This window comes from Poecilia reticulata, linkage group LG18 (genome assembly GCF_000633615.1).
Source record: "Poecilia reticulata strain Guanapo linkage group LG18, Guppy_female_1.0+MT, whole genome shotgun sequence".
NCBI classification, from domain to species: domain Eukaryota; kingdom Metazoa; phylum Chordata; class Actinopteri; order Cyprinodontiformes; family Poeciliidae; genus Poecilia; species Poecilia reticulata.
This window is the reverse complement of record NC_024348.1, coordinates 7,206,006-7,218,279: the sequence shown is the minus strand read 5'-3', so window position 1 is coordinate 7,218,279 and position 12,274 is coordinate 7,206,006. Positions and strand designations below refer to the sequence as shown.

The 12,274-nt window shown below is 41.2% G+C and overlaps 1 protein-coding gene across 2 annotated transcripts; it reads left to right on the top strand.

Moving 5' to 3' along the window:
* The first annotated feature begins 1 nt into the window (after position 1).
* On the top strand, positions 2 to 10,938 carry tox4b (TOX high mobility group box family member 4 b). Of its 2 annotated transcripts, none has more exons than XM_008435277.2 (9): positions 2 to 140; positions 3,867 to 3,935; positions 5,451 to 5,738; positions 5,820 to 6,080; positions 6,851 to 7,183; positions 7,278 to 7,358; positions 7,876 to 8,502; positions 8,574 to 8,728; positions 10,006 to 10,938. In XM_008435277.2, exons 1-9 carry the CDS (start codon positions 135 to 137, stop codon positions 10,061 to 10,063), a joined length of 1,878 nt encoding a protein of 625 aa, XP_008433499.1. In that variant the 5' UTR covers positions 2 to 134; the 3' UTR covers positions 10,064 to 10,938. The 2 variants fall into 2 exon arrangements, with proteins under 2 accessions (XP_008433499.1, XP_008433498.1); XM_008435276.2 differs by lacking the exon at positions 2 to 140 and adding an exon at positions 1,890 to 2,603.
* The last annotated feature ends 1,336 nt before the right edge of the window (positions 10,939 to 12,274 follow it).

The following is a 12,274-nucleotide window of genomic DNA, read 5'->3' as shown; positions in this document are numbered from 1 at the left end:
GACGTCACTTCCACGAACGCGTACAATCAGGAAGCCGGTGCCATGTTATATTGGTGGAAATTGTGGGCGAAGTTCTGCTTAAAAAGTGGGATTTAAAAAACAAAACAAAACGTGATTCAGGTTTCGGGGTGAGGATGGAGGTAAGAGTAGTTGGTTTTGAACATATTTCATGTAGAAATATAAGATTAATAAACTATAACACAGGATGTTTGGTCTTCACAATCACAATGATGGCCTTGTTGAGCGGATCAGCTGGTCTGATCTGATGTGTCACTTTATTGAAAATGCTCTTTTAAAATTCAGTTAAACTGCTTTTACGATTAAAGAGCAAACGTGGGGGTCTGTAGACATAACTTTTAGTCTTAACAACTTGTTACCGATGCTTGAATGTGGTTTAAAGTGATTAAAGTCCCTATCAAGGATTGGCCAGTCTTAGTAAGTTATCTTATTTGAACTTTTACCGGTCATAACACACATTTTTTAGATTAGTCACAAAATATGTTAGCACGGATCCAATGAGGACGTAGATTAATTAATACTTATGTTTAACTTTCAAATTGTTAAAGCACTCTGAAAAATATCTTCCTTCAAATTTATTGTCGAGCCATAGTCAATATGTAGCAAAGGGATATCTGGCTCTAGTATCTTCTAAAAGGCGACTTCCGGTTCGCGTTTTCAAAATAAAATGACGTGGGGAAAAAAAAAAGGATGAGCCACAAATTGAGAAAACATGGAGTGGCTGGCCTACTGATATTACTCTGGGAGTAATATCTAGAAGGTCATAAAGAAACGAAAGCAGCATCTAAATGGACCCCATGCCTTTCCTGCCTTTTTTAGTTAACAGTAAGAGAGAGTGGACAAAAAAAAAAATCCCCTGCAAAAAGTTATATGTTCTGTAATGCATCTTGATGAGCCCTATAGGTTTTGGCACAATATTTTGAGAATGGACAAGACAAAAGTGGAACTTGTTCCATCCATCATACTAATGATACCAATATTCAAACATGGTGGTGGTAGTGTGATAAGCTGTCACTGGATGACTTGGAAAAATTGATGTAACGACATTGTCTGGTTTTGGGTTTGTGTCCAAATGGATTGTGATTTAATCCAATAAAGCAAAAACAAAAAAGGGAATGTTTATGAAGTGGCTTACTCAAAGTCTGGGCTTGATTTGATGCATGATTTTTATCGGGGTGTTCATGCTTTAAAAACCTCCAGTAAAGCTGATTTGCCAGTTGTTAGCTTTAGAAAGGTTTGTTTTTTTTTAATGTGAAATATTTACGTGACAACTTTTTCCCAGCGCTTTGAATGTATGTTTCAAACATAATCCCATGACTGAATTAAATAAAAATAAGCATATTCTTAAATGCAAACATTGATATTTATTTCTAAATCATGTTAAATTGAAACTGGAGCAGTTTAAAAATAATCATGTCAAATTGAATATTCTTGGCACAGAACCATTTCCTATTAAAAATTTTTTTAAATGAACTCAAGCTTAGTTTATAGACAGTGATTGTGGACAAACATTTGACTGGTTTTAAGTGCTTTGTTAAATGTCTGGTAATGTAGATGCACCAACAGTGGTTTGCTACTTTTTTTTACTCCTCTTTGGACCCATTTTCCCAGTTTTTTCAACATTAATAACTTTTGTTTCTGACTTCTTTATGCAGAATCCTTCCTTTCTTTTTTGAAGGAAAAGAAATGCAGACCTGTTGCAGAATTGTTGGTGGTTGTTTGTCCAGTCCATGCAGCTTGCTAGTACTGGAATTGAAATAGTCAAATTGACAATTGGGATTAAATTAAATTTCAAAAATACTTTATTGATCCTCTTTTCTTTTCGATTTTATTTTGAAACCTTCACCTGACATCCGGTTCTTCTTCCGCGTAACTTTACCCTGCTGTCCCCGATCCACGTCTCGGGAATCCATTGAGCGTCCTAGCCCGGGCTAACACGTCGCAGACACGGCGGATTGCTCGGTCTTCCTCCGCCTGTCAGACACCTTGAACCGTTCCCCCACACCTCTCGCGGCTACGTTAACATTTCTGTCGGCTGATACTCTCGAAAGGAGTCCGAATGAAACGCCCAAGGACGGACAGACAGACAGACGGGCTCCGGGGCTGGCGGTGGCGGTCTGAGTACCGCAGCCTTGCGGTAGCGGTGTAGCCTGGCTAAAGGGGCTAAAAGCCGCGGTGTGGGACAAGTCAGCAAGAAAGACGGTTAACGGCCACGCTAACCCGGCGGCTAGCCTCGCACAGCGGACGGGTTATTTTTGGCACGGCTGCTGGGGGCAACACATGCCCAGTGTTTCCCCCATATTATCAGCAGCAGAGCTGTCAGTGCGGACGGAACAAGCAGATACAGCTAGTGAGGTGGCGGCGGAGGGGGTAACTGGTATCCCCATTAGCAGCTACCTGAGGAGGCTTCCACAATATTTCACTGCAAAACCAAACAAAGAGAAGCGGCTGGCAAATGCTAAGGCCCAGCTGAAAACATGGACCTCAATTTTTACTCGGATTTAACAGACGGAACCGGTCAGCACGACGCTGATCCAGAGTTCTTGGACCCGCATGCCTTCAATGGATTTGACTCTGACAGCAAGGTGAAAGGAAACAAAACACACAGTTCCTGCAGCAGTCAGTAACACTGTCACTTATTTTTTGGCTCCTGTTTTTACAATCAAAGCTAAACATCCAAGTGAATTACTAGTTAGTATTTTTAGGGATTTTCTTTTTGTAGTTGCTTAGCCTTTTTAAATAACAAAAGCTAACCCATTGTTGTTGTTTTTTTTAATCTAGACTCCAAGGTTTGGTGGCAGGAAAAATTTTCACATGGTGCCATGAACCTTTTGTCATGGTACACCTATAAAATTCAACGCGTTTTGTATTGTTTCAACATAGAGCAAGTTCAACAAATTTCAAGTTGTATTACAAATTTCCAACCTGGACTTTGACTGAGCCATGTTGGCACACAAATATGTTTTAATAGAAACTATTGTCGCAAATGGCAAGAAGACGCAAATCACAGTCAGGATGATTTCTGGATGACAAACCTCTTCAGTCTGCTGCTTTAGTGTCAACTAGCCCCTTTTTTGGAGGATAATTCTGTGTACAGATGCGTCAAAAGTCATTTTATTTCTGTTTCCTGATGTTTTTTTTAATTTACTTTAAATGTCTTCCAAGTCCAGTGTTAGATGTTCATTAGAATTTAAAAGTTTATTGATCTTTGAGAATGTGTTCTTGCATTATCTAAGCTATTATTTTTATAAAATGGCCTAAAAACCAAAAAATATTATCGTTTATCTGGGACAATTTATCATCCTGGAAAATTTGGTCTGGGAAAACTTGTCAGTAGCCCTGTCACAATAACAAAGGATTGGTCTAGCCATGTTAGGAGTAAATTTTTCACCAGATAAAAAAACAAACAAAACAAAACAAAAACTATCTTGCAATAACAGTGAGGAGGCTTTTGGATAGACTTTTAAATCTGTTGGTTTTTTTTGAACAGGCAGTGTAGTTTGACATGTGGAAATTACATACATTGCATTTAATTTATAATACACTTGCAAATATTGCATCCAAGCAGTTGTTTGCAATATTGCACAAGTTAACATCTAAACTTAATATATGAAATTTGCTGAATTAAAATGAAATGGAAAAAGATGGTGGGGGTTGTCAATATCCTTCCCCTCTTCACCCCCAAGATGGCGGCCACTCTGTGTTTCTGTAAGTCAAAGTTAACACTTTTTTATTGTTGTTTTGTTTCCTGTAAAACAAAACAAAAAAAGAAGAAAAAAAAAGCCAGGATTAGTTTGTCATAAGTGGAACTCGCAGCCTCTAACCCAGTTTTCTCCTGTGTGTTTCAGTTCCCTGGCGGCAGCGAAAACTACCTGTCGATTCCTGGGTCCGGCCATCCCTTCCTCTCTTCCTCCGAGGTAGGGGGTCTGCCGTCCGCCTGCGAATGATCAAAACAATCGCAGCCGCTGAAAATGCTTTTATCCTGGTGCTCCCGAGCTACTTTAGACGCCTCCAAAAGCCAAATCTAAATGCTATTTTTTGGGATTTTTCACTCGATGCGAGTCATGGGATACAAATTTAGAATCAACGTAGAAAAAGCTGCAGCAACGACTCGCCTGAGGATCGTTTTCATATGTCTGAGTCGTGACCTGTCCCAGGTGTTTTCTCTCCCCACACCTTTAACGCTTTGCATCACTTTATGTAGCCGGGCTCAGATGTGTGACTTCAATGTTCTTCTTCTGTGGGTTTAAAGATGTCGCTTCTCAGCCCCAGTTTCGGCGTCGTTGGCAAGATGGCAAAATATGACTGAGGTTGGAAGTAAAATGAAGACGAGAAGTTATTGAATTAATGTAACTATTACAAAAATGATCCAGATTAAAAGCGGATAAAGAGCAATTTAAATGAATTTGTGAATTTCATTATGGCCAATTTGTAAAAAGAAAAAAAAAATAGAGAGGGAAGAAGATGACTTAATTCAGACCCGAAGCTCTTTAATTACCAAAGAACAGGACAATTTTATTTTAGAAGACAATAAATATCGAGACCAGATGAGGTCTTTATTCTTTCTGCTCAGTAAACTCAAGTTAAAGCTGTTCAGTTTCATGCTTGTAGGTATTTGTGTGTTCGGACTGAGACATCGTTTTAATGTTGAGACATTCTGAATGCCGTCTGCTTCTGTTTCTCTGGGGGTTTCATCTGTTTTTATGAATTTTCTCATATTTTTACTCAACAGATATGGTACTTTTTGATGTCAGATTACATGAAAATAGGCGATTCAAAGCAGAGAGAATTTTAATTGATGCGATACAATCCAGTATTAATCAAATTGTTAGTGGGAGGGATTTGCCAGACCTTCAGCAAAAATTGGACTTAAAAATAATAATAATCCCGTTTATGGCTCTGGTCCAAGGCTCAAGAAATAATCTGAACGTGATTGAAGAATGGACCGTACTAGCAAGAGGCGCGGCCTGAATACTTTGTGTGTGTGTGTGTATGTGTGTGTGTGTGTGTGATTGAGAATTTGGGTTTTCACACTTGACAGTTCAGTGGATTTGGTTACATTGGGAACAAAAATGGCAACATTTGTTACATTTTCAGCAGCTGTGGTTCAGTTTCCTGCTGCACTGTGTCAAATGATACGAACCCTTTGAAAAGCCTGTTCCCCTCCTCGTCTGTAGGGGCGCTGCTCCAGGAAATTCCAATGAAAAGATTCCAACTAGAACAACTTTTTTGTTTGTTTTAAGGTTTAAACAAAACCGCTTTTGTCTAAACATCTCAAATTGCCTTTTTTGGTTAACAACAGCTTTTCTTATGATATTGCACGCAGAGATGGAACCAATCTTGGTTTTGAGAAGAATCCCTGGCCTGAGCCATCATTTTTTGACCAAAATAAATACATTTTGCCTTCTCTTGTTGCCGTTTCTCCTCTCCAGACGTTCCACACCCCCAGCCTCGGCGATGAGGAGTTTGAGATCCCGCCCATCTCTCTGGACCCGGACTCGGCACTCACCGTGTCCGATGTGGTGTCTCATTTCGGCGAGCTGTCGGACGCCAGCGGCTCAGACGGCGTGGTGGTACCAGGGAACGCCGTGGTGGAAGGGGACGACCCGTCCTTCGCCGCCCCCTACGTCGGTGCTCCCTCGCAGGGCTTGGAGCACCTGACCCTGGGGGTCATGAACCAGTCAGGAGGAAGCGCTCTGCTGGGCTCCTCGTTGGGGATGGTGAGGAGTATTTTTTATTTTTTTAAGTTATTCTAAAGATCTTCTCTACCTTTATTCTCTCCGGTTTCATCCGTTCCTCAGGATCTGGGCCACCCCATTGGGTCTCAGTTCAGCAGCTCATCTCCGGTGACCATAGACGTTCCGTTGGGTGACATGGGCCAGGGGCTACTGGGGTCCAACCAGCTGACCACTATCGACCAATCAGAGCTGAGCGCTCAGCTGGGGCTCGGTCTAGGAGGAGGCAACATGTTGCAGCGACCCCAATCACCTGAGAATCCATTGTCGGCAACGGCATCGCCCACCAGCTCGCTGCAGGACGACGACATGGACGACTTTAGACGAGTGAGTCTGAATCTTAAATGATCCAGGGTTTCATCTAGGATTCTTTATAAAAAGTGGTGGTGGGCTGGGAAGTTGTCATGACGCTGCTGATTAAATACCATCATCAGGGAGACTTCAAGATGTCAATAAACATGATGCATTAAGGCCAAACTATATTAAGTAGGTCTACCGCAAGTTTAAGGGTCTTTTTCACACCCTTAAGCTAAAAATACATTCAGCTTAACCTTCCTCAAAAACCTTTCTTTCACCATTTCTCTCTCTCTACTTCAGCCTTTTGTCTCCAGTTTTTCTTCTCTCCTAAAACCAGCGCAGTGCACAGCAGTCAGTCAGGCTGGAACCAGTAGTGTTGTTTTATTTAAAGATGAAGTCAATTTAACGTTTCATGATATTTAAATTCATTTCCAACTCTGATTACGGTTAGTAATTTGTAAATAATAGCGTGTGAGGTCAACGATCAGGTGTAATTCGTTCGCACCCACACTCGCTCAATTCAGTGCGTCAACTGTAAACCCAGCTCAATCCCTTTTTACTGTTACTAGTGTATAAAAAAACTCTACTTAAAATGAACCCTGGTCATTCCGGTTGGGGGGCGAGTAAAGCCAGGTGGCCCGCCAGGTTCATAATACGCTGGCATACATTAAAAAAGTAGGTTCGGTGGCTTTTATTTTGCCGTGGCAGAGCGCCACCATCAATTCCATGTTGAGGAAATCCTGTGATTGGTTTAATCTCAGAACTTTCCAGACTGATTATTGTTTTCCTCCCCCAATCAGAGCGTGCTGGTCGAGTCTCCGGTGTCTCTGGCTGTTTCGCCCGGCGTCATCTCACTCGACCCCTCCATGTCGGAGTCCCCCGTCTCTGCGTCCACTTCCAGCCTCTCGTCGGCCATCGGACGGAAAGGAGCAGCAGCAGGTGGAGGAGGAGGAGGAAAAAAGGGGAGGAAGAAGAAAGACCCCAACGAGCCTCAGAAACCCGTGTCGGCTTACGCTTTGTTCTTCAGGGACACGCAGGCGGCCATTAAAGGCCAGAACCCCAACGCTACGTTCGGAGAAGTCTCCAAGATCGTGGCATCCATGTGGGACAGTTTGGGAGAGGAACAAAAACAAGTAGGAGGACATTTTGTCTTTTGCGCAATCGGATGCTGCAGAATATTTGAATCAGTCTTGATTCGTGGTGTTGAATGTTTTGACTTTCCTTCAGGTTTACAAAAGGAAAAATGAAGCCGCAAAGAAGGAATACTTGAAAGCGCTATCAGAGTACAGAGCCAACAAGAACTCCCAGGTAAGTCTGAGTTGGAGTAGGACTGAAACGATTAATGGTGATTAATCGATTATTGAAATGATGCTCAACTAATTACCTATTAACTGCAGACTCAAAAAAAGGGCTTTTGCTGATACAACATACTCATATGTAAGTTAGCACTAAGTAACTTAAATATATTTAAATTTTGCATTTAAAAAGAAAAAAACTCAGGGAACAGCTGAGCTTTTCAAATTCTTGAGATGTAAATGATCAAGTGTTCACTAGAGGAATGCTGTTTCAGGCAATACAAACTTTATTTTCTCATTTAAAAAGGAATTGAATTATTTACTTATTTGCATCTTTTAATGTTTGTAAAAGGGCTTAAATGAAAAACATGCAGAATGTGCTAAGATTTTAAATCCGATTAATCGATTAATCATCAGAATAAGCAAGAGATTAATCGATAGCTAAAATAATCGTTAGATGCAGCCCTGGTTTTGAGGTGACGTGAGAAAAAAAAATCTTGCAGCAATCTAAGCAGCTCTTTTCTCCTCAGGCTCCCATTGAAGTCATGGAAACTGAACCGTCGCCGCCGCCCCCTGCCCCCGCTCCTCCTCCGGTGGTCACGCAAGCCTCCACTTTGACCCCACGACCCTCCAGGTCCCAGCACTACAACCCCGAGGAGAACACCATCACCAACATCTGCACCTCCAACATCATCCTGGACCTGCCTCACGTCACCACGCGGTCCCGCACCGGCGCCAAGCCCCCGGCCCCGGCTCCGAGCCCCACCCCCAACCTTCCCACCGTCACCAAGATCATCATCAAGCAGGTGCCGCTTCCGTCCGGCGGCATCTCCGTCACCAGCACCACCGCCTCCTCGCCGCGCCAGCCGCCCCCGCTGCAGCAAATGCAGAGCACCCCGCCGCCGCCCAGACTGCAGCAGGCTCCTCCCCCTCTGCAAGCCAAACCTCGGGGAGGCGGCGCGGCCACCGCTCCGCCTCCCCTGCAGATCAAAGTGGTCCCCTCGTCGCGGCAGCAGGACTTGGCCACGCCCATCATAGTGACGGCAGCCGGCGACGCTGGCAGCACTTTGACGTCCCCATCTGGCGTGACGGTGGAGGTGGGGCAGCCGGACGCCGTGGTGATGGCAGGGGAGGAGGTGGCAGAAGCGGAGGAAGGGGTATGCTGCTGTACTTTTGATGCGTACCCGAGTTATTCTGCATGGTTTAGATTTTCTGTCCGCTGCTCCAGATGGAGGTGGAGGTGAACGTGACGCCGGGTCTGAGTGTGACCGCCGCGCAGGCCCCAAACATCTGCGTCCGCGCCGGCTGCAACAAGCCAGCGGTGGAGAGCGAAGACTGGGACAAGGAGTACTGCAGCAACGAGTGTGTCGCCACACACTGCAGGTATTTACACACGTCGCAATAAAGATGAATCAATCTGTTGATTAGGGTTGAAGCAATTAATCACAATTGACTTGAACATGATTATTTGAGAGTAATTGCAATTAATCAGATTAATTTACCAAATCGGGATTAACTGTGATTAATCATCTCATCAATTAATTAACTGGAGAATACAGACCCAAAAAAGTCAATTTGCTAATAGAACAATTTACTTAGAGCAGAAATAAAAACCAGAAATGTACAGAAATAGATACAGTTTGCATCAGATGAAGAATACCTTTGTAAATTAGTTTTACCCAGAACTATAGTGACACAGCCTCAGTTCAAACCTGAAATTTGATCTTTTTTTTTCTTCCCTTTTTATTATAAAGACCTGAAATAAATGCAGGAAACGTGTAGGGTAAATGATCTTGTTAAATTATTTCAGGCTAACCTCAAGTGAAATATTACAAAATATTTCAATTCAGCTCGAAGTCTGACTCTGTAGAAAGTAAAACCTACAATTAAAACCATTTGTTGTTTGGCTAAATAACAAAAGTGTGCCGTTAAGACATCTTGTATTACTTGTCGTTGCGTCTTTTTCCTTTCTGAGGGTAAATGGATGTTTAAAAAACTATTTTGTAAGTTCAAATTGCTTTTCATGAGAAATAAGTGAAGTTTCCTTGATTCTGGTTGGCAAAATCTTTTTCCCTATAAAATCTGGAATCATTGTGGAAATTTGCTACATGAGGATGTTTTGATTCTGTTTTTTTGCACAATTTTCATTGGACTCGCTCACTTGGACAAATCCCCACACACAAAACATTGACATTAATAGCACTCAGGGTAGCATTACCTTTTCTAGAAGTCCCAAAACCCTCAGTCATGACTGAACAGTAAACATCTCTGCTTGATGTTTGTATCATTGTCGCCATCTGCTGGCGAGTCGTGGCTATTTCAGTGCTTATGTTGGTGTTTTTGCAGCCTGTGGGGATGGAAATGTTTATTATAAGAAGAGAGATGACTTGTGTATTCTGAGGTGCAACAATAGGAACGAATGAGCTCCAGTACTTAGAATAAATGTATTTTGTACAACAAAACTCTGCGAAACACAATGCTCCATGGCTGCAGAGTCATATCTTACTTTCGTCTATCTTTTCAATCGTTGGGGAATTGAATTAGTTTAATCCAAGTGTTTTCAATGTATTCCGGCTTAAGGTGTCAGGACTGCCGAGTCATTTTAATCATATTTTATTTTCAATACCCTCCCCGGCCCTCCCGCTGTTTCTTCTCCACAGAGACGTGTTCATGGCCTGGTGCGCCATCCGAGGGTCAAACTCCACCACCGTCACATAGAGAACGGAAACGATGCTACACAAACAGGACTAAATACTACAAATGAACTGCAAACAAAACACGTATGACTGACTCGGGTGTCGGCTCGTAAGTGGTTTGTTGTTCGTTTTTTTTTTTTTTTTCTTACACTCACATCATCTCGGGGACAAGAACAAAGACCTCACAGTGGCAGGAGGGTGGAAGTCGCCTCCGGTTTCCTGTTTGCAAGCACTGGATTCGTTCAGACAGACGGATGGCTAACGCTGCTCCACTTATTTCATGTTGATCATGTATTGTGAATTGGAAAAAAAAAAAAAAGAGAAATGAACTTGATAAAACAAGGAACATTTTATATGAACATTGTGGTGTTTTTAATTATTTTCAAGAAAAGAAAAAATAAGGAAAATGACATGTAGAGGTGGTGGAGGGGGGGGGGGGGAAACCTGCTGATGCATTTGTTTTATTCATCTGCGCTCTTCCCTTTACTGTTACAAGGACGACGGATCATTGTGAACGAATTCTGGGAGTTTTGGACGATTCGGTTTTCTTTGTCATCTGCGCTAATGTAGACGTTTGGGAACCGACAACCACGGCAAGCACAAACCATCTCAAGATCGTGCAAGGAGTTAAACATGGCGGGTGAAAAGGGAACCTGCCAGAAATGGAATTTTGTCAAACACATTTTTAAAAGACACTTTTTGACCAACTTTCCTAAGTGAACGGCTGCTGGTCAGAAACACAAAACGGGTGCTAACGTCTGCTTCCCCCTGTACATTTGAGCTTCTGGAACATGTGCTGCGTAGTTTGCATATACAGATTTGTGATCATTTCTGGATGAAATTAGGAATACCAGTATGAAATAAACACACCAGCTCTAACCTTTGCTGTAAAGGGAATACATTGTAATTTTTTTTTTATGAAAAAATTTTACCCCATTAAAGTAATAAATATGTGACAGAGTAGGACCATTGCAGATTGAAAAAAAATATATTTTTTTGCCCAAAAATCTAGAAATTTCTATAAATTTGTTTTTGAAAACTGTTGAAAAGATGAAAATTAGCAAATGTTTCAAATTTTGAAATAAATCTTAGAAATGTGCAACTTTTAAAATTTCCCTTTTTTGAGATTTTTATTTTCTAACAAATTTTTGACTTTTTAACCCTCCCAAGCTCATTTAGACCCCACAAGCATTTTACAATAAGTTTGTTTTATTTTGGGGTGGGGGTGGTTTCGGAAACTGACGGTCTGACGGGACAGCGACGCCCCCCTCCCCCTTTCCCTCCCCCCATCCAAACTTCCCTGCTTCCCCGTTGTCTGACTGACATCCACCGCGGTACTGCTGCGTGTCAAGACCGCGCGAGGGTTGTACTGAAAAATGTCCAAGTTTTCTGGCAATCTCAAAAAGTTTTTGGAGAAATGTTCTCCTTTCTTTTCCCTATCTACAATGGCCCTAACACACTATAGAAATCAGTGGCGGGTTGACTGAGGAATAAAAGGATTTAGTTGCTTCCAAAAAAAAAAGAAAGTTTCCAGATGAATAAAACGATGCCATTATTGGTGTGGTCCATTGTAGATATTCTGGCAATGTTTTTAATTATGAAATAAAATATTTTATGTTATAATATAACTGATTTTTTTTATTACACTTTGGTGTTAACTTTGTTTTTGTTTTTTCTATTTTCTCAAATTATTTTGATTTTTTTTCTCTTTAATTACTTTAGACAAATCATGAACATTAGAGAGACTCCAATAAAAAGCAATAAAGAAATATAAGAAATAAACAGAACATGATCAGAACATAATTGTTTTGCATGTATTTTTTGAATTTCAGTTGAAATTATTGAATTTATTTTAAGGAATAAAAATAACAATGGAAAAAACCATAAAATTAATCAGTAAAATGCTTTTTTTTTTTTAAAGGAAAATCTGTTTAGTATTTTAAATGGATAGATGATTTTAAAAGAACAAAGACACTTGTTCCTCCAGTTTCCACAAACGTAAACATTTATGGAAACAGTTAAGTTTAAACTAACATAAGCTACACATAACATTTTTAATTTACAAATTATGTTTTTAAGACAATTTAAATATAGATAAATTTGCTGTTTTTCCTGTAATTTCAATAACCCTTTTCAATAATTTCCAGTGCTCCCTCATCTTAATATTTGTGCTTTACTGCTATTTCTGTGGATAAACGACTTAACGGCAGTTGTCCTTAAAAATGCTGGTGTG